Raw genomic sequence first — 22,782 nt, forward strand, 5'->3', positions numbered from 1 at the left:
CAAGGGCCACCATTGGTAAATTTCAATTAGATACATTTCATAGTGCATTTATTGTAGTATTTTTGTCCGTATATTTTAATTTCATTTTACTTGTAATGATCACTGTGTGATTAGCATCAGCAAATTCAATGGGAAGTAGATGAAAACTGTAATGTGGATATGCATCCAGATCTGAATTGGTATTTATTCTGGCTGCGTATATGCATCTCCCTTCCAGCAAGTAAGGGCTAGCATAGCTTTCCCTAATTATATTTCTTCCAAAACTGTTGGACTACAATTTCCTCATTTCCCAGCTAACATTGCTAATAGTTAGACTAACTGGATATTTTGCGAACTGTAATTTAAAAATATTTGGATGACAGGATTCAAGATGACTGTTCTTCTTATAAAAATAACTATGGATAAAGACTGATTTGAAAGAAAATTGGGTGACAATCAATTAAAGAATAATTGGATCTTAAAAGCCAACTTGTCATTTCTCTGGGGTGATTAATGTAAAGTGTCAAATAATGGCTTACTGGTACATAATTAAATCTTGAACTTGCATGTTATACTTACTTTCTGATTTGTAATGAAATACGTTCTGTTTGTGTTCTACTACCAGTAGTAAAATGTGGTTTGTACTTGTTCTTAAATCCAGGATTACAAATCACAATTTTGTTGTCAGAATATTACGATAAACTAGAAAATGTGAGATGAATGTGCACAAGAACTGCTAAAGTACTGTATCTTATTTTTCCGGATGAAAAAATAGATGTTTGTGGCAAATAACTTAGAAGCAACTGAAGCATTCTCCAAAATCTAATTTAAATACTCAGTGTAAATATCATGTCTGGAAATCTAATATAGCAATTGTATTTATTACAATTATATTTAAATATAGTTTCGTTATGTAATAGAGATAAATGTATTACCTGTGGGGCTTGCTTTTCACATGAGCTTATACTTAATAGTCTTAAAACTTGCTTTTGCCCATGCCTGCTCCTTAAACACACCTGTTGCTTACATATTCTGCAACCTTTCCTCTTTGTTACTGCTTTCCTTTCATTGGATGTGATTGGTTCACTATGGGGTCATTTTAGACTACAGGAAATGTCTGGGTAACGCATGAAGAAATGGAAAATCTTACATCTACACCACAAACGGTTAGTTGTGGAAGTGTTCCTACTTCTTGATTGCTTGAATCATGTACATCTGGAAAAATAGAAATTTTAATATAACTAGATTCCTGATTATGATTGATTTTAATAACTAACCCACTTATCAGCCATGCTGTAAAATGTTTTTCCACCAAGATCATTGTGTAGGTGAAGGGAGAATAGAACATTTGCCTGTCTATACCGTTATTTCAAAGAAGATCAATACATTAATTTTGTATGAGATGCCGCTACTTAAATTTTTCCTTGGGTTTTTATATAGAGGTTACTTCTTGTGTGGAAAAATAAAGCAGTATGTGGTTTTTCAATTTTCCTGAAGGTATAAATATATTAAGAGAGATGCATATATGCACAATTTTGGATGCATGGTTCTTTTATCTTGAAATAGCATGTTGCATTTTTCACTATTGAAATATGACCACAATCCAGGAGAATAATTTTACACTCAAAAATATTTACTGTTTGGGGATAGATAAGTACACTTAGTAAAATATGCAGCGATAAAATTTCTATTGAGAATAATTTTATAAGGATTTACATGGTTATTTAGTTCCTTTGCCCCCTGGATTGTGGTCATTACCTTGTGTTTACTTAAATTACTAAACTTATAAATACTAACATCTGTATGTCCTTTTACTTTTTCTAATTATCTAACGTCAGGAAGATGAGGAAAGAAGCTGGGCTCAGGTTGGAGACTTTTCTTTTACATGTTTAAACTTTAGCTAAAATTTATTAAATCATAAAATCTAATTTTCAGTGCTTATTTATATATTTAACAGAAGCACATCAATCAGTTTTTCTTCAGAATACTTATTTAAATATTCATATCCAGAATAATTTTTGAAATATTAAAGAGACTTTAGAAATTGACATTTATTTATTTATTAAATTTGTTTGTTGCCCATCTCTCTGCAAGGTGACTCTGGTTGATTTACCATATTAAAAACAATAAATTTAAATGTTTAAATATATATGTAAATTTTTATGGCTTTAATGTTTAACCTTGTAAGCAATGCAGAATTGTCTCGCAGTGAGACATTCTACCTCCTGATGTTTAACTGACAGGTGTTTTTTTTTTTTTTTAATCTGCAAAAATTATAAAATTGAATTGAATTGTAAGCTGCCCAGAGTCATTGATTGAGAAATTGAATAAATAAATCAACATGCATTCTTAAAACTGGGAGTTGAGATTATATAAATAGTTAGAATTTCCAGAATCAGAAGATGTTAGGCTTCTTTTAATAATAGCTTCTACTTATTTTTTAATAGTAGGTGGTAAATATATGAAATGGGAAAAGCTAATGTATATTTCTAGGCAGGAATGGATGCATATTAGAGAATTACTCCTGTTTGATATGATCTCGGAGGATATAGATGGAGATTCATCTCCTATGTATACTTCATCTGTTTTTTAGTGAACACCAGATAATAAAAGTAGTATGAGGTAGATTTAAATTTTAAGGTGTGAATTTTGCCACAAATGAAACTTTCTTTATTGACTTTTGGTAAATGTAGCAGAACTCTTTTGCAAATATTTTTGATCTGTTGAAGCTTCTAGATGAACAGAGGAGAAGCAATCTTTTTCAGTTTTACCCTCCAATCCCATATATCATTTAAAAATATGCTTCAGAGATTGCTTCTTTAACTACCAGTATGCTAGGAGCTCTAAGGGATTAAAAACTAGAACCGTTAACATTTTTATTCTGTCAGAAAAACAAGACTCTGCTTACAGCAGTTCCTATTATAGTAGAGAAAAATGCTGGATTCAGTCCCTGATTTATATATAAAAGTTCCTTATTTCAAATAACCCTTTGCTGTATTTTTTGTAGACTTTAGCCTATGGTGATATGAACCACGAATGGATTGGCAATGAATGGCTTCCTAGTTTGGGGCTTCCTCAGTATCGCAGTTATTTTATGGAATGCCTTGTTGATGCTAGAATGCTGGATCATTTAACTAAAAAAGATCTTCGTGGTCAACTTAAAATGGTAGACAGTTTTCACAGGTAAATATATTTAAAATAGTAATTAATAATAAACATTTCAATCACAGTGCTTAATCTCTCTTTTTTTTAAAACACTTAAAGAAATAGCTTCCAGTGTGGCATTATGTGTCTCCGAAGATTAAATTATGATCGGAAAGAACTTGAAAGAAGAAGAGAAGGAAGCCTGAATGAAATTAAAGGTAGACTTTTGCTTCTTTGGCTTTGATACTGTTAATAATTTATTAAATGTTCAAACTTTACCACCAAACCAGTTTAGCATAGCAGTTAAGGCACTACACTAGAGAACAGGAGACTGAATTCTAATCTTTTCTTAGGCATACAAACTTGTTGAGTGACCCTGGACTAGTCCTTGTTTTAGTGTCCAACTTATTTCACAGGATGGTTGTTTTGGGGGTAGCAATAGGTACAGTATGCCCCCTGAGTCATTAATAAAAAAGGATAGGAAATATATGTGATAAATATAATAAATAATAAGTTATCTTAATTCAATTGTTTTCTATTGACTAAAAGACTGTATAGTTGTAAATATTCTCAAAGATGCTTCTTAGGTTTTATGCAGAATTAACATAAGATGCCTAGCTTCTTATTAATCTTATGTTCAATTTTTTTAACCAAGCAATAGCAGTATATAATATCTTTGTTCTTAAGATGTTTATGTTAAGCAGATTGAGACAATAAACTATAAAGTAATTCAGGCTTATTAATGGTGTATAATACATCCTGAACATTGAAACTTGTCTTCCACAACTCTGCCAGTTTTCAGAAAGCTTTTTCTGGAGCAATCAATGCAGCTCAGGTGTAGTGCCAGAAAGGGGATTAATACGTCCATGGAGTTCCTATCTATTAAATATCCTTCCCTTCCCTTATGCTTTATTTAATGGCTTCATTCATGTAGTCTACAAAGCTAGGATTTTATTTCTGTGCATAATAATAATAATCCACAATAGCTGGCTTCACACATTATGCTAAGCCTAAACAAGGCTTAGCATGATTGATGAACCATGATATATGTAAAATGAGCATAAACTGAACTCTTTAAAAAATTTAGTCTACAAAAAACTGTATTAGCAGTATTGTAGTGCAGTTAATAAAACTTGGAGAATGTATCAATTATAACTATTTTTGTCATCTATTGTTAAAATGCAAGTAAGAAATACTTACTTATTACTTACTTACTTATAAGAAATACTGGTGAAATATAAAATAATTATAATGTACTAATGCCAAAACATTTAAGTGAATTCATTCCTTAAGTACTTTCACTTCTATTTGAACTAAAAATAGTGGTTAATATGAAAATATTCTGTCAAATAAATTGTATACCATATGAGCACAAAGTCCAAATGTGTAAAACTATTTTTTCTGAACTTTGATATTCAGTAGAACAATAACCCATCTATCCATTCTCTACCCCACCCCCCTTGTAACTGTTGGGCTTTTGTTCAGATTAGTGGTAAAACGTATTAAGATTGTTCCACTGGAAGAAAGAGAAGAACTAGTTTTGCCATCTCTTCCATCTATAACTCTATGTGCTTCTGCAGATTTGCTTTGTGGGTTCAGGAAAGTTTCTGCAACAATATGGGAGGTACCAGAAGGGGAAATCAGTGAAGGCAGCTAGAGATTCCACTGAATCTTGTATTATTGAATAGTATAGAAATGTCTACTCATCCTTTAATCTTTGGCAAGTACACATGATTGATTATTTTATGACTTAATATTTATTTTTCCTCATATAGATGTCCTTGTTTGGAGCAATGACAGGATGATTCACTGGGTGGTATCAATTGGCCTTAAAGAATATGCAAATAACCTTATAGAAAGTGGAGTTCATGGTGCACTTCTGGCCTTAGATGAAACTTTTGATCACAATGCATTAGCTCTTTCTTTACAAATACCCACTCAGAATACACAGGTAATTATAATAACATCACTTGATGGGGTATGTTTTTATTCATAAGGCACACTTGGAACTTTATAAGATTTATGAATGAGAATTTTTTAAATTAACTATTTAAAGAAGACTTCATACTAAAATCTGACATGCCTAAACTTTACTTTTGTGTTGTGTTTTATGTGAGAGCTATGACAGTCAGGAAGCAAAGCAGATTCACTGGTGGTAATAGTTTTAAATCATAGTTGTAAATATGTAAGTAGTTGTAAATCATAGAGTTGCAAGCAGACATTTGGGTTATCATGGTCAATACCTGCTCAATGCAGAAACCCCAACTAAATAATCTAGTTCAGGGGTGTCAAACTCATGGTCGGATGCGCCCACCCCTGCCCAGTTTAGGGAAGGGGAAAAAAGTCCAGATACATCACATGATGCCGCCATGACATGCAAGTTTGATACTCCTGATCTAGTTAGATGGCTGGCTAATTTCTGCTTCTATCCAGTGAAGGGAAGCTTACCAACTTTCGGCTAATTAGTCGCACTTGTCAACAGTAATTATTAAGTATTTTTCCAGTCTGCAATTTAAACCGATTATTCTAAGTTTGGCATTCTGAAAAGGGAGAAAACAAGTCTTGCCTTTTTATATGATATTCTTTTAAGTATTTGAAGAATGATATAAATCTGGAAAAATACTATTTTGTTTGGACATTATTTAAATTATATAAATTTTGTAAATCTAAATTCTCAAAGTGTAGCACAAATGTTTGAAATATTTTTAAGTTTTGTGATTATTTTTAATTTAGGCTCGTGCTGTTTTGGAGAGGGAATTTAATAATCTTCTTGTGATGGGTACGGACAGAAAGTTTGAAGAGGTAAGTTTAATTTTATGAGTCTATCAGCGTATTATTATTTATATGGGCAGCCAAAATAATCTGCATCAAATCTTTCTTTACAGAAAGATTTTGAAGTATGTGACACCCTATTCACTGCAGAAAGACATACTACCGGTAAAAAGGTTTTCATATAACTAATGGTCCATCTTTGTTCTTTCTGCTATTATAGCGCCCAGAATTAATAGTACCTACTAATTCAGGCAAAATGACTCATTGTGATCAAAAATAATTCAGATAACTTGTTTCCTTAATTTTAAAGAACTTTTTATATAATGTGCTTTCTTCACTACATGTTCAGTATCACTTTATCTTCAAGATTTTTCATTGTTCTGTTCTTTCTATAAATGCATTCAAATTTATATTTCATTAGCTACAAACAGATTCCAATTCTCAGCAGATTTTTTGAGAAGAAGAAAAGCAGTAGTAGTTTCTCAAGATTTCATACTGTATATCTCATGCTGTTTTGACTAAACACCAGCTGATCAAAATCTGGGGTCATGCTTTGGATTCAGCCATAAAACTGTATCAGTCCTATAATATTCTAAGAAAGTGAGTCCACTGGAAAAAAAAGACACACAAGTGGTATAAAATAGAAATGGATATGAACATCCAAGTAAAATTCTTCTTCAAACTTCAAATCTGTGACAATCCTGGTATTTTGTATTTTTTTTCCCACCCTAATGCCCACATCTTCCTTAGTTAAGCTATTTACAAAGGTTGAGGAATCTGAGTAGAAATCTCAATTAATTGCAGTAACAAGTTATGCAGATAAAATCAGTTACAACATCAACATCATGATTGTTGATCCCATAACTTTTAAAAGAAGCAGATGCAGAACACTTCATTATCCCTTCTATGAAAATGTAAGTGCTGGTATACCACCCATAGAGATCAAGTTTGGTAGCAAAAAGCAGAAAACTTGCTTACCATACGAACTGGTAATTCTATTTTTTGTTACTGTTTATGAGACTAGATAAGGAAAAAATGATTCACTTTAAGTACTAAGATATATGGCAATAAATTATCTTTATAAAAAGAAAGAGGAATATTATTAGGATTTGGAAAAAAAAAAAATCTGACCGTAAATTCTTGTAAAAAGGCCAGTAAAATGTAAATGTATATTTCAAGGATACAGCTACAGTACCTGTCATAATCATCCATAATGTATTACAAGTACATAAATTTGTAGTGTCTTGTTCATTTTCTAGTATGATCTTTTCATCCTGCTTGTTAATTTGACAGGATGATGATAAAAGCTTTAGACGTGCACCTTCATGGAGAAAGAAGTTCAGACCAAAGGACATAAGGGGTTTAGCTGCTGGATCAGCAGAGACCCTCCCTGCAAATTTTAGAGTTACCACTTCAATGTCTTCACCTTCTATGCAACCAAAGAAGATGCAGATTGATGGTAAAATATTAATTATTTAAGCATGGTATCTATTTCTAAATTAATTTGTAAGTGAACTGAAAAATATTTGTTTTGTGTAGAAAACTCACTCTGCATGACTTACTGGATTGCTTTAATTTCTCAGTGAATGATTGTGGTATTTGTATTTTGTGCTCCATTAGTATTAATCCATGTATTCTGTTTAATGAAATTTTCTATCATTTACAAATCCCTTTTACAAAAGAAAAAGTATAAAAAATGGAAATGTTTATCAGCTTACTGCTGAATTAAGATGATTTCAATGTATCTTTTCAGGGAAATGCTAAAATATAATTTCGTATTTATTTATTGAAAGTATTTATAGTCCATTATTATTCAAAATGCCTTGTGTCATGTATTAAAGAGCAAGATAATATGGTACAAGCAGTTCTTGACTTATGACCACAGGTGGCACTGGAATTTTGATAGCTAAGTGATGTAATGGTCAAGATAATCATCACATGATCAGATCCAATTTTAGGTGTTGGTTACCACCTTTAAAGCGCTCCATGGCATAGGACCCGGCTACCTTCGAGACCGACTTCTGCCACCAATAGCCTCCCACCGACCAGTCCGCTCCCACAGAGAGGGTCTCCTCCGGGTGCCATCAGTCAAGTTATGTCGGCTGGCGACACCCAGGGGGAGGGCCTTCTCTGTGGGAGCCCTGTGGAATGAACTGCCCCCCAAAATACGAAAGATTTCCGACCTCCAGGTGTTTCGCTGCGCTCTGAAGACCCTGTTGTTCCACCAGGCAGGGCTATTAACATAACGTTTTAAATTGGGGTATTTTAAATTTCTGGGATTTTAATTGGAGCCTAATTATTTAATGATTTTAAATTTTAAATTGTTGTCGTGTTTTTTGTGTTTTTAAATAGGCTGTACACCGCCCTGAGTCCTTCGGGAGAAGGGCGGTATAGAAATAAAATAAAATTATTTATTTACCATTTTAACTGTTGTCATTAAGCAGATCACGCAGTTGTTAAGTGAATTCATTTTTTCCAAGTCCATCATAACTTTGAACCATCATTAAACTTTCCTAAATGGAGGATTATTGTACAGAGAAGTAATTTAAAAAAATTATTATTACTGGCATAGTCAGTCTGTAGACACTATATCTTCAATGAGAGAGTAAAAGGCAATGTCATCTGACACTGAAAGGAAGATATCAGTGTCCAGAGATAGGGTTGTTCAGCTGGGAGCCATGACAAAGAAAAGCCCTTCTAGCACAACACTCTTCACACCTTTAAGGTGCCGAGGATGGTCCTCAAAATTTGGACAGGTGCATATCCTTCAGATACCAGTCTAAATTATGAAGGGCCTTAGTCAATATTACAGCAGCCTTGAACTCCAACCAGCAAAATAAAAGTACTCAATGCAATTCTTGTAAGACCAGTATTATATGGCCTCTTCTGGATAACAACCTTGTTATACTGCACTCTACACTAACTGCAGCTTTTGAATTATATGCAAGGACAGGCCAACAGAGAGCAGATTGTAATAACGCAAATGGGAGAAAATTATGGACCACTTGTTCCTAGCATTCAGCAGCATGTTAGAATGTTATTTTAAAAATCAGATCTATAATTTTCCTCTTAGTGATAGCCCTATTTTGGTCATCTTTTATTTTACTTTTATTATCTTGCTTTTTGATTCCCATCTTGATAATTTGCAGTTGTTTTCATTTTTTCCCAACTACCTGAAGTCATTCAGCCCCAAATAAAAAAGTTTTACCTATCAGTCAGTCATTAATTTTTAAAGAGTGACAATTTCAAAATATATTTAATTATTTTCTATAGAACCTAATGGTTCATCAGGGCAAAGCATTAAAAAAAGATTATACACACACATTGATACTGTTCTCAAGTTCAAGTTTTCTAATACTAAAGAAATCAAAGAATTCTGAAGACAAAAAAGTCTGTACGAAACAAAAATGAATAGTAAATGATTTAAAACCTGTAATACATATCTTATTCAATGTGTTGTTAACATCCTAGAGACTGCTTTTTGCAGGCAGTGATTAAATCTCTATTGGTTGGTGAGGGGGCTACAAAATGTGCCTGGTAATTTGGACTTTTAACTACCTATCTCCAGCTTTTGTCTACTAGGATCAGAATTGTAAGCTTTATTTTTTACATATAAAAATATTTTATATATAAAAAATAAATACTGTGCTATCTTGTACTAAAACTACAAGATTTCAAACAGGAGTCTTTCCCAGCCTGGAGATTTCCAGGATCATATACAAAACCATGTGTTCTGCCTTTTAGCTTTAGCTCTTTACACTGTGATGAAAAACTAAATTATTTTAGCCTGCTCAGATGAATGGGGATGATGTATAGCTCAGTCAGTAAAACCCATTTAATAATCATGCATTCAGTATGTTCAAAATTTATGAGCTCTTTATGAAGTGATTTCAAATATATACTGAAGCTTGGAAAAGCGAAAACATAACCAGGAATGCTTCATAGTTAACCTTTTGTAACTTTCTTGTGTAATACTAACTGCATGCTATATTCTGCATGTCTTCTTGATTGTTGTTGAAATAGGCAATGTATCAGCAACACAAAGATTGGATTCTGCTACAATAAGAACTTATTCATGTTAAAGACTTTCATTGGTAAGTAAAAGTGACACACTGATGAACAATATGCATTTATTTTATTCGAAGTTTTACTCCAATGACTGTGGCATATTGAAGATTAGGGCAACTGAAATTCATTGTGTAATATTCCGAGTTACGAATTTATAAATCAGTTTGCTGATTACATGAACCAGTAATCCTGACATAGAATCGTAAGATCGAAAGGGACCTTGGCAGTCCATCTCACAAAAATGGCTGTCCAATCTTTTCTTGAAAACCTCAGTGCTAAAAGATTCATGACTAAGGAGGCAAGCCATTCCATAGCTTAATAGTTCTCACAGTCAGGAAATGCCTCCTTATTTCAAGGTTGAATCTCTCTGTCTAAAGTTTCCATACTCCTTGGTTCTTGCCTTATCCTCTGGTGCTACAGAAAATAAATCCAAACCTTTTACCTCATCATATCCCTTCTTGCCCAGCCTTGTCTAGGCCTGCCCTAAGAAAATTAAATATTTTACTTACTCATATTTTGTGCAACATAACCAGCTTACGTTATGCTTAATATAACTGCATTTGCAAATTTAACTCTTGAAAGAGAAAAGTTGAGGTGGTGGCTTTCACCAACTTCTTCTTTCCCAAAGTATTCTGAATAACTACTCCAGTGAAGGAGTTAGGGGACCTGCAGCAGAAAGAAGGGAAAAGAATAGAAATTATTGCTCTGACCTCTTCAAAGGAAGCTTCTCGTACTCCATGAATTAAAAATGGGTTTGTCATTCTCAGAGCAAACCTGATTTATATGTAAATTACAGCAAATATATATGGGCTATAAATTGCATTGTTTATTAAAAATTCTGTGTTAGAGAAATTATTATCTTAAGTAGATCAGGTTCAGTAAATAAAACATCTTTTTGGTGCAGCTAAATACACTATACTTGCTACTTCTAAATATATTTTGGTAGATGTAGCAAGTATAGGAAAGTAGCCACATACATAGTTATATTGTATATGCTTTTGTTATGAAAGTATTCTAATCCAAGCAATGAATTGTCAAATTTCCACGGAGTATGCTCTGATCATCCTAAACTTAGAGAATATAATGTATAGCCATTCCTGTAGCTTGTAAGTGTTGTCAGACCTAAGTGAAGCCTTTCATATTGCTAGTTATCATGGGAATGGGTGTGGGATTAAATTTGGTCCTATGGCAAGTAATCAGATTGTGGGAGCTTTTTATTCCTCTTTTTTGATTGAAATGTGGTAGATGAAGGTTATTTTCTTTCATACTTGCTCTTCCTTGTTTCATTATACTGATTGCAGTTTCTAATGTTTTGAAATTAATGTTCATTTTACTTTCAGTTTATCCCCACTATTTCTACAGATGAGCTGAACCATTTTGAACTCAATGACCATATTTTGGAAACAGCTGAAATCTTTAAACTGTTAATACTTGTTAAATGAACACTTTGAAATATTTTATTACAGAGTTTTTAATTAGCGAGTGAATTTGTGAGTACTATAAAAAGTATTTTAGATTAAATGTTTCTTATACTTATGTGGATGTATGTGTGTCCCATTGTTACTTAATTTTCTATTAGAATTGTCTGTCAATCAAGTTATTACTTTATGTTAATTTTAGTATTTTCATCTGAATGTACTGTAATGCTTGTATGTATCTGTCCCTATAAGTAATATAGGGCTTTATTGTAAATTATGCAGTTATTGTAATTACCAGTAATGAGTTTAATAAAGTGAAGGTGAAATTTTTTTACAATCTTTGTAAAGACATCATGACACCAAGCAGTATATATATATTGCCGTTTGAAAAATGCTAGCTAGCTCTAAAAATTGAAATAATTCCTTTTTTTTTTCAGAGAGACATATGTTTATTAACAAAGCAGGCATGGTACCTGATTCCATTTCCGTTAGAAACTGTACCTTTTAAACTTAATATTTGATTATTTAGTGTGTATTCTTATTTAAGGCTTTTGTTTAGTATAATTTGCTTTACATTTATAAATGTGGGAATTTCTAGAACATTATGAAACATATGAGACCTAACAAGGTCATTTATAACTACTTTTTGTGGCTGTATTTGTACAGTCTATGTTCATTGATTGAGCATAAGCAAGCCATAAATGGAAATATTTTCTGTTAAGCAAGAATAGCTACTAAGAGTACTTGACAGGCAACACAGAGTGCTCCCTTTCTGTATTTTGATGTGAAAATGTTTGTGAAAAGATATTGATGCAGTTCTTTTAATGGACCAATCATGATGCACTGCTGCCTAATGACAAAGATGCTAAGAGCGTAACACATGGAGGCATGTGGTAGTGCAACTATTAAAAAGGCCTTACTTTTCTTATGTCATCTTTTAGATATATTTATAAGCTTGTTTTAAAATCCAGACAAACTTTTTAGTTGTTAATAGTTTTAGTCATTACAAACAGTATAAGTAGAAAATGCATCATTCATTTTTAAATAGCATCTTACAAAGCCAGCAAGGAGGAGATTCAGATCATGGTGCATTATTTATTATGCAATAATATACATGGCATGTCTTTTTTCTGTTTTTGGTTTTGGCTCTTTTTAAATTGTACAACTTGAATTCATTGTTACTATTTTTTCTATTAACCTTATATGTACTTTGAATAATGTAACAAATTATGTACAGTCTAAGTACTTTGAACTATTTTTATCACAGTATTATTTATTGCTTTCTTTCAATAAATTTCTGAAGCATTTTTTCCACTGCCAATAAAATGCTATTATCTTGTGATGAGTCTTGAGATGTTTTTAAGTGGTAATTCAGATATTAATGCAAATGAAATTTCTTGTGACATATTAATGCTTCCTTTGGCACAGAGAGTTTTATAAGATCTGTTTCATCTTACAAGTAAGCGGTCTACAAATATGTAATATAATATGCTACTATTATAAACCAATCAAGAAATTTAAAATCTGAATGTTAATAGTTGTTCTGCTTTGCTATAATGATAGACACCAAGGAATGATTGTATGCATTAAATCTACCAGATCTGGGCTCCACAAATCCAAATAACTATCAGATAACAGCAAAAAAATGCAGAAGACTTTTTTTTTTAACTGCTCAGTATTTGTAGCTGATATGCATGCATTTTTAATCCGAATTTTAGATATTAAAACTAAGGAATTTAATCTTCGGCATGATCATACTGAAGCTATATATAAAATGATCAAACGTTCCCTTTATGGTAACATCTTTTCTATCATCATTGAGGTGGAATATTGCTTTCACCATCCCTAATCTGTCTTTTTGGCACAACAGCAAGTAGAATAGTCACTCTGAGGAAAATGCTTTGTGAGCTATACTTTTATGCTGCCTTTCTTTCTGACCCAAAGCAACGCACTGAAGTACAACAAACAATATTCAATAAAACAATTCAGTAAAATGACCTGCTATAAAACAAATCTATAAAACAATAAAAGAAACTGTGCAGCAGTTTAAAATATAGTACATTGTAAATGCCAATATAATTATTCACGTTTACCCAGACAGTAAAAGTTACAATGGTGTTAACAGACATGAAGACGTATACAGATTTTAGAGAATAGCTAATTATATGATTTCATCTTAACTCTAAAAGATTTATGCCAAGTTTAAACCTATCTAGCTGTGCAAATGAAGACTTGGGGAATTATTTTTAGTTTCTTTTGATCATCTAATCAGATAGTAAGTAAGAAGTGGTTGTGCCTGGAACAAATTTTTAATAAGCAGGAAGCCTGCCTGCCTGCCTGCCTGCTTGTGAATTTTGTGAAATTCATTAGAGAACAATTCTATTCTACATTTGCATAATTTCATTTTGCATTACACTACATAGGCCTACCATGACATTTAATTTGTTAACAGGAGAGGCAAAATCATGAAATCCATGTATCCCCTGGTGAAACCAATTGCAATTTATGTATTTAGTAATAAACACATACCAGCTATCAATGTTTAAAATTATTTCTGTAACACTTCCCATTGCATAGAATCCAGAGCAATGTACAAATTCCTCTTAAGTATTTAAAAATAAAAATGAAATCAAATTTAGTGTAAAAGCAAAGAGATTATGTTAAACATGTAAAGCAAAATAAATGGCTCAGAAGTTTATTAAAATGCTTCAAACTTGTTAGCATTAAGTGTAGGGGGATTTTTCCATATGAAGGGCCTTTTTCCTGCCCAGAACTGTTTCAGCTACTAGTTTGTCCTTCATAGATAGAATTCTGGATTTACACACTATGCTAATCACTACAGTTCATTTGTTCTGGTATGTGGGCATGCAATTCAGCAACGTCTGCTACTTTTAATATTGTTGGGCTTCAAGTTAGATTTCTAGCCACAAAATATATGCTGCATCAGAAGTTAGAGTGCTTACAGTCTAAATCAGTTCCTACTAATACAAACCTGATATAGATAGCTGTTAACCTCATCAACTTTTGTTACTGATGTCTTTGGCAGCAACACATAACTACTGTGTTATAAGTTGGCAGTTTGGGAGTTAATGGTGCCTTGCACAGTGGAGACATGAGTCTTCACACCGCAAGAATACTGGCCATGCTACACTATCTGACTCATTAGACAGGCAGCAATGGATGTGGGGCGGGGGGAGGGTAAAAAATGAGTCTAGGAGAACTTCCTACAGCATGTAGGACACTATATCTTGGGGCCCTTATTCTGCTAGCAAACCCTTATATTAATCCATGTAGCTTAGCAAATTGATGGCAACTGTTTAGACATTTGATAATACATGTAATAACGGTGGCGAAAATTGTATTTGCACAAAATTGGAAAGCAGAAAAAATTCCTACAAAGGGAGAGGTAATTAAGAAAATATTGGAATTTGCAGAAATGAATAGGTTGACATTGGCAATTAAAGGGAAAGAAGAGTCGGAGAATTATAACATATGGGGAAAATTTTATCAATGGATAGAAAATGAGTATAGACAATAAACATGGTAAAGATAAGAACTTTGGGATGATTAAGTAGTAAAAGGAAAGACAAATGTATGTATTAAGAAATGATAAATTATGAAGATGAGGGCACAAAAATGTTATACCCAGATGACACATGGATTGATTAATAATGTACAGGAATGTAAGAAGAGAGATAATTATAAAGTAAAAAATAAATTTGAAATGAAGATGTATGTGAATAGAAATCGGGGCTGCTTGAATACCATCTTGGATTGAATTGAAAAAGAAAGCAACAAGAGTGGAAAAGGGGAGAGGAGTAGAGAGGGGGAAGGAGAAGAGTTGGGAGGTGAGAAGAGAAGAACAGGAAAAGGAGGGGAAGAAAGAAGGGGAAAGAGGAAGAGAGAGGGTAAGAAAGGGAGAAAGGAGAGGGGAAAGAGGAGAGGAAGAAAAGGGAAGGAGAGGAGGATTGAGGAAAGTAGAAAGAGACAAGAGAGAAGGGAGGAAGAAGAAAAGGAAAGGTATTAAAGGAAGGAGATGGTAGAAGAGCAGACTCGAACAACTAATTAGCAAATGGAAGTTAATAAGATGAATGAATAATGATTAATGATGGACAAAAGACTGTACATTTGAATATGTTGATAAAAAATAAAAATAAAAAACTTTTAAAAAATTGACGGCAACTGTGAGTATCGACACAAGTAGAAAAGTAGTTGGAAATTTCATGCCTGACCATGATGTCATATGCTCCTAGAAGCTGAATGCTCATCATGAGGAACATACCATGGCTCATCATCTGAGGGTGGGAACCCCCATATGCAACATCACAGACCTTTCAAAGAGTGTTTGTGTCATGCCAGACCACCCTCTTAGGTGGTGGGCATTTTCCAATCACCTTGTGTTTCTAGCAAGTGGCAACAGTTCAGTTAGTCTCAGATCATAGGCAGCTTCTGAATCATATGGACCAAGCACTATGTTTATGCTCCTGTAGTATATTGGTGGGAGCAAGAAACAATCTAAAGGTGTGAGGTAGACCAAAAATAACTCTTCTCATTGTCAACCTTTTGAGGTCATCCAGACAAGCACACCCAGAAGTACTAGCTCTATTTTATTGTAAAATTAACAGAATATAGTCTGAAGTCTGAAAGTACAGATCTCTCCACTCACTTTTAAAGTCTAAGAAACTAGGAAAGGTCTCTAGTTTGTCATGTTTCTATTCTTCTGTGGAAGCAACCACCTCTTATCTGACCATTGTTTGATTTGCGTGCCTCACAAGTTCATCCTTCAGCTATCCCAATTTCCATGTTATACATGTATATTTGTGGCTTTGAGTCAGTATTATTGACTCCTAGTGAATAATACCTTATGAGGATTAATTGCTTTACACAACTTGGTAAGAATGAAAGGCAGAGACTGATCTCTCATCTCAGCCATGGGCTTGGAGATACCTCTGTCAGTGATGCCCAAAAGAACTGTGGATGATGGAAGAAGGAAGAAAGGGGGGAGGGATGCTACAGCAGTTTCTCAACTTCAGCAATTTTAAAATGGATGGGACTTCTGAAGACAAGTTGTTCCAGTGATTAATTGTTCTGTCATAAATTTCCTGACAGTGGAATGATTTTCCTCCAGAAGTTGTGGGTGCTCTAACACTGGAGGTTTTTAAGAAGAGATTGGACAACCCTTTATCTGAAATGGTTTCCAGGAAACAGGGTTTCCTGCTTGAGCTAGAAGACCTGCTTGACTAGAAGATCTCCAAGGTCCCTTCCAACTCTGTTATTCTGTTACTCTAATTTCAACTCCCAGAATTCCCCAGATAGTATGGATAGAAACCATTGGCTACAGCTGAAATACGAAGAAGCACTTTTCTAGAATTTGTATACTGCCTCTTCCTGAAAGTCTGAGTAAATAACAATTGTAAGGCTTTATAAAGATATGTGCGATTGTTAGCACTTAGAATAATTGTGTAAATATTCATAAAGGATTATGGAATTTGCATTGTTAGAAAAAAGTTTTATATTCTAGGATTTTTATATTCTGATTTTTCTCATCAGTATTGCTTTGTAGTATGTGCTTTACAAGTAGAACTTTACTTACAACCACAATGGGGGCTAGAATTTCTGCATAAGTTGTTGAGGTCAAGTTGGACCTAATTATGTGACTGTATTTCAGGTGGTCACTATGCGGATTAGTAAAAAAGGTTGCACATCACCATCATTGCTGCAACCAGTTGTAAATGTCACACAACCATGAGAGGCTTAAAGATGACGAGCTTGTCAGCGAAAAGCTGACAGTTCGAGACCCGAGTGCTGCACGATGGGATGAGCTCCCATTACTTGCCCAGCTCCTGCCCACTTAGCAATTTGAAAGCATGTACATGCAATTAGATAAATAGGTACCGCTTCTGTGGGAAAGTAACAGCATTCCATGCACCTCAGCATATAGTCATGCTGGCCACATGACCAGGGAAATGTCTTCAGACAACACTGGCACACTAGGCTAAGAAACAGAGATGAGCACTGACCCTACAGACACGACAGGACAGGAGAAACCTTTACTTTTAACCATGAGGGTGGTGCAACACTTCTAAGAGTGAGTACAGGTTGTAAGTCACTTTTTCTGAGGCTGTTGTAACTTTGAACCTTTGTTAAATGAATGGATGTAAGTCGAGGACTATCTATATATTTAGGAATATTTAAATTTGTAATTTAGTATATGTTTTATGTTTTATTTAATTTTTAACGGTGGTTTAAGTATAGTTGTATGTTGTGTTTATATTTTTATATTTTTAGTTGTTTTGAGCAGCCCAGAGTCACACTTGATAGGCAGCTATATAAATGTGATTAATATATACAATACATTATATTATATATCACTCTTCCTCAGCCCACCTCAACGTATGGGGTTGTGGGTAAAATAAGAGAAAGAATGAGTTTTAGGGATATGCACTGCCTTGAATGATTTATAAAAATGATAAATCAGATTACTTTTTTAGAATTTTTGGCGTATTTTTTTTTTTGCTGAAATCATGTTTTTTGAGTTCTAATTGCTTAATGCTGTAAATTAAGGCTAATTAAATTAACATTTGGCAAGTCTAACCATTTTATTCATGGTTTTCTTTAATATCAGCGACTTCCAATTGGGGAGCACGGCGCCCCTTAATTAATTTTCTAATATTAAAAAAAAAAATCATTGTCAAGGCACAATTTCAAACACCGTTTTTCTTTTTTTAAATGTGAGATGAATGCGGGTTACTTTTAAATTAAAGTTATATTTATCTAAAAAGACGACGCCCACCCCCTCTCCAAAATCAGAAACATTTCTGCGCATGCTCGGCATAATCCATCACGGCGCTCCGGCTCTTCCAGAAACTTGGCGCGAAAAGCGGGAGATTCGCTAGCAAAGGCACCGGCCAAAGTAGTGGCTCTCCCGCTTCGGCCTGATCCTGCTGAACTTCTTCCTCAAGACGGAGCTTCCCGAGCCTCTGCGCCTGCGGATAGACAGAAACGCGCCGGCAAGAAGCCACTACTGGCGGGGAGGACCCCGCTTCTCTTCCCTCCAGTCCAGCCCCCTCCTCAGCTCATGCTTTGCATGCCTCCCTAAGGACACACGCGCGCAATCCCCGCCCGGGTTAGGGCAGCGCGCGTGCTCCGCCAAGCCAACCCCGTGTTGAAAGTTGGGAGATCAGTTGAAGGAACAATTTTTTTGGCCCTTCTAGGTTTGCGGGGCGGGGAAGCTACTTTTAAAGAGTTGGGACTACAAAACTTTTGGGCGTCCGGGCAACAGTGTTGGTCATTCGCAAAGGTCCTGCACGAGGTTGCCCAGATGGGCTCTCAAACTATCCGGCCGGAGGTGCGCCTTAGGGTGTGTGTGTGTGTGTGTGTGTGGAAGGTGCCCTTTGAAGGAGACCAGCCGGTGGAAGAGTCGCAAGGATCGTCGGAAGTCGAAGCCAATCGACCCCCCTCCCCACCCCGCGTGCCGTTTATAATTATTAATTCGGGGGGCGCAGGCGCGCTGCTTCTTTCCAGGCAAAGGCTTGTTTAAATTGCGGGAGGGCGAACCAGACGTTCCGTTCAGCCAGCGTTGCAGGCAGGGAAAGCAAGGCGCGCCGAAGAACCCCGGCATCCTTTCATTTTTTTTTTTAAAAGGACACGGAGGGATGCGGAGGTCTTTTCGCCTCCCGCAAGCCCACCCTGAAGAAGCCGAGCCCCGACGGGTGGCTGCGGCCATCTCCCACCTGATGACGCGCCATGCTGAAAAACAGGAAACGGGATCTTGGGAGAGGCGGAAATTGCAGTGCTCGGCAGAGCTCGGAAGGGCCAGCAGGCTGAGACGAGGAGCGTCGGCAAGGAAGGCGCCTGGGTAGTGGGGAAGTGGGCTGGCCGCAAAGTAAGTGACAGGAACCCGGGTCCTTGTCGGGGGCTCCTCGGTTCCCTCCTGGGGGTGGGGGAGAGGAAAAGAGGGCAATGTGGACCGGCCGGCTCTTTCTTATAGCGGCTTTCTCTTCGCCCGGCGGGATGGATGGCGCGGCCGAGATTGGTGCTCTTTGAAAGAAAAGAATAAAAGGGAAAGGAAGAGAAGAAAAGAAAAAAAAACCCGGCCAGGGGAAAGAAATCAGGCCGGCCTGGCGAAGTAATCCTGGCGTGGATCTCGGTTGCGACTCCGCGATCAGAATCTGGGCAGAGGCGGCGCTGATGCAGAGCCCAAGGTGGCCGCCCCTGCGATTTTTGTCTTCTGCGGACTCCCCATGGGCAAAGCTGATGGGGCGGCGGGGGGGGGGCACCAATTGGCATCCTGGCGGCTGCCTGGCTTTCTTTGCTTCGAGGGCTCTTTGTTCTCCGGCGGCGAGGCCGATGATCCAAAAAAATTAAAATAAAAGGGGGAGTCGAACCCTTCTTCTCTCCCCCCCCCACCTCCAGCCCCTTGCCCGGTCGGGAGGATGCGATCCGGCCGATTCCTGGCTCGCTCCTCGCCACCTCCTTCCTTTGCTTCTTGAATGCAGAAAGGAGGAGAGGACGGGAACGGTTCCCCTTTCGCCGTCTTTGATCAGCGGGAGATGGTAGGGGGGGTATGGCAGGAGAAGCGGGTCCGGGTCTGCAGGCGCGTGACTAATGCTTCCCTGGCTGGATCTGCGGGTAGGGGAATGGGTTGGCTTCCTTCCTAAAAAAAAAAAATCCCTTTGGAAGCACAGTTATACAGGACACCCTTTTAAAAGCTGGAAATTGTTGAAGTGGAAACTCTTTTTTCCCCCTCTGGAAAGTAAAACCGGTTTTAAAAAGGATCCAAGTTCTAAGTAGGGGCAATTATTTTATTAGGACAACTTAAAAGGTCCTGAAAGGACACGTGTTTTCAAGGTATTATTTATCTGTTGTGCCATTTTAGAAAATTAGGAGAGGATTTTACTGGGAGCCAAGATGCTCCTTTGTGATTTTAAGTAAGGTCTCTCTGTATGTATTCATACACACACACAAAAAAAAAAATTGCAAGAAATGTGCTGGTAAACCATGGAGGCCAGCCGATCAATTAAATGTGATCACTGTTGATTAGTATGGAGATTTGCATATGTCAAATCCACACTGATAGCTGTGGATGTTTTGTTGCTTCTGTGGACATAAATGCAGAAGTAGATTTGGTACCAGAACTGATTTTTGGAATGGGATTGGAATGGAATTTTTTGGGATGGAATATTCATTGCTTGTGATTCAGTAAGTCATACAAAATCTTACTCATGGGCTACTGGCAAGGAGATATTTGATTCATCCGGTCTGAGAACAGTATAGCAGTACATTAGCCAGCCTTTAAATATCTATGCCATGTTAATTTAATTATTTATACATTGGTTTATTTTCAAGATCAAAATAATATTAATCTTGGTTTCTTAGGATTTTAGTGCAAAGTGTACATTAATCTCTTTTCAAGATCAAAGTAATCTTGGTCTTTTAGGGTTTTTAGTGCAAAGTATGTATCTGCAAAAATTGAACTCAAATTTCTGTTTCATTTAAGATACACTGCCTAGTATTCTTAGCTGCTTTTAACAGTTCTTTCCTCCCATCATTCCTTTCTATTCTTCTAGCAGGAATTGTATCTAGAGACTATTGAGGGTTGTGACCTTCATGTATGTTTTCTTGATTTGCCATTTGCTTTCTCCACACTGACTCATGACCAAACTGAATTTACAAAAGTCCTGCAGCAATGTACATTCCTTGTACTTGCCCTGGTGCTCCTCTGTTTTTCAGTTTTGAAGACGATGTCACATTCTTGCTAAACAATTACTGTATAAAAGGCAAACTACATTTCAAAACTGTGATCAGAAATGAGATTGTGAAATGTACGTTTTTGTAGGAGAAAAGCAGGCTGAGCTAGAAGGCCCTGGGTTAATAGAAAAACAGAATAACAGACTTGGAAGGGACCTTGGAAGTCTTCTAATCCAACACCCTGTGCAAGCAGGAAACCGGCCTATACCATTTCAGACAAATGATTGTCCAATCTCTTTTTAAAAACCTCCAGTGTTGGAGCACCCACAATTTCTGAAGGCAAGTAATTCCACTGATTAATTGTTCTGTCAGGAAATTTCTCCTTTGGAGAAATTTGGGCTTTGGAGAGGGGCTTTATGGCAGTCTCTTCGATATTGAAACATTCCTATCATGTCGCCGCCAGTCCTTCTTTTTATTAAATGTGTCATCGGTTTGGAGTCTTTGTGTTGTTGCCAACAAGAGACCCAAGTCCAGCCTCTATTGACCCTCATCTAGCATCAATTTAACTGACTGTTGGTTGGCTAGATTCTTCTGTGTAGGTAGCAATAATAAACTCTTCTGTGCTTTGAATTTAACAAATGTGCCTAGTTATTTGCACTTGACAGTTTTGGACAGTTTGGATTGTTGGAAACACTGGCCACACTGAAAAGGGAAGGTACTGAGAGAAGGTGTTTGTAAGAGAGAATGAGGGGACAGCAAAGGTTTTGAGCTTGGACAACTCAATTTTTTGTTCAATTTGTATCTGAATTTTCGTTTAGGAGCTGACTCCTGTCCTCCCATTCTTCCCTTTCATGATCCCTCTGAAGTGGGTTGGTTTAAAAGAGAGTAGTAGCTGGTCTAATATTACCCACTGAGCTTCTGTGGTTGAACATAGAATCCCTGATTTCAGTTCCACACTGTTAACCGTTACCCTCCCTGAATTAAATTAGGCACACATTTGGGTTAATTGTAGTGAATTAAGACTGCTTTACTTCTGAAATGTTCACACTGCCTAGATTTGGGGAAATTTTCCTAAGTAATTTAGGTCAGTATATTTAGTTTTATCTGCTTCAGTTTGCATGCCAGGCTGCTTTAAAAGCACAGAACCAGTTGCAGCTTATCCATACAATCAGTGCATACCTCAGACTCAAATGATTAACTCGGAATGATACAGGAGAGATTTCCTGTAATACCTGCAGTAACATGTCACACTGTCCATTATGAAAATGAGTTTACTGAGAAAGATTAAATTTCTCTTGGAATCCTTTCCTTAAAAATGGGGATTCCTGGAGAAATACAGTGACTTTTCTTATATTACAGATCAGTTAGGAATTATAACTGCTAGATAACTTGAATTAATTTGCCTATGCTATTTATCTCTTTCCCCAAATATAACTACAAATCACAGTGCTATTATCCTTTGTTTGTGGAGTTCTCGGTGATTTCTGCGCTTGGTTCAGTGATCTGCCCTGTCAGTGCTGTGTTCCTCTTGGTAGTTCCTTGATTAGGCTGTTGTTTACTGTTTGATTGTCTAAGTTGATAGTTCCTTGATTGGGATATTTACTACTTGATTGTTGGTCTAGTATTAGTCAGAGTAATAGTAGCAGCAGCTCTTGAGTTGTCTGAGCTTTCCATTCTGCGCCCCCCCCCACCTTCCCCAAATTGCTATGTC

General features: G+C 36.1%; 2 protein-coding genes across 5 annotated transcripts in view; both read left to right on the forward strand.

Moving 5' to 3' along the window:
- Nucleotides 1-12,723, forward strand: part of PPFIA1 (PTPRF interacting protein alpha 1) — a 52,416-nt gene extending 39,693 nt beyond the window's left edge. For 2 of the 3 annotated variants that reach the window (XM_070935301.1, XM_070935284.1), the window contains 8 exons: nucleotides 1,083-1,145; nucleotides 2,987-3,162; nucleotides 3,244-3,341; nucleotides 4,899-5,074; nucleotides 5,857-5,925; nucleotides 7,189-7,354; nucleotides 9,919-9,989; nucleotides 11,304-12,723. In XM_070935301.1, the coding sequence (XP_070791402.1) occupies nucleotides 1,083-1,145; nucleotides 2,987-3,162; nucleotides 3,244-3,341; nucleotides 4,899-5,074; nucleotides 5,857-5,925; nucleotides 7,189-7,354; nucleotides 9,919-9,977 (807 nt within the window). In that variant the 3' untranslated portion in view covers nucleotides 9,978-9,989; nucleotides 11,304-12,723. The remainder of the gene's footprint in view (nucleotides 1-1,082; nucleotides 1,146-2,986; nucleotides 3,163-3,243; nucleotides 3,342-4,898; nucleotides 5,075-5,856; nucleotides 5,926-7,188; nucleotides 7,355-9,918; nucleotides 9,990-11,303) is intronic. The other variant, XM_070935293.1, reaches the window with a different exon arrangement.
- Nucleotides 12,724-19,178: 6,455 nt separating this feature from the next.
- CTTN (cortactin) overlaps nucleotides 19,179-22,782 on the forward strand; it is a 36,582-nt gene continuing 32,978 nt past the window's right edge. The window contains exons 1-2 of one of the 2 annotated variants that reach the window (XM_070935312.1): nucleotides 19,179-19,266; nucleotides 19,372-19,585. The gene's annotated coding sequence lies outside the window, so the exon portion shown is untranslated. The remainder of the gene's footprint in view (nucleotides 19,267-19,371; nucleotides 19,586-22,782) is intronic. The other variant, XM_070935321.1, reaches the window with a different exon arrangement.

This window comes from Pituophis catenifer, unplaced genomic scaffold (assembly GCF_029215685.1).
Source record: "Pituophis catenifer annectens isolate HBS135680 unplaced genomic scaffold, rPitCat1.0.hap2 SCAF_1, whole genome shotgun sequence".
Lineage (NCBI taxonomy): Eukaryota > Metazoa > Chordata > Lepidosauria > Squamata > Colubridae > Pituophis > Pituophis catenifer.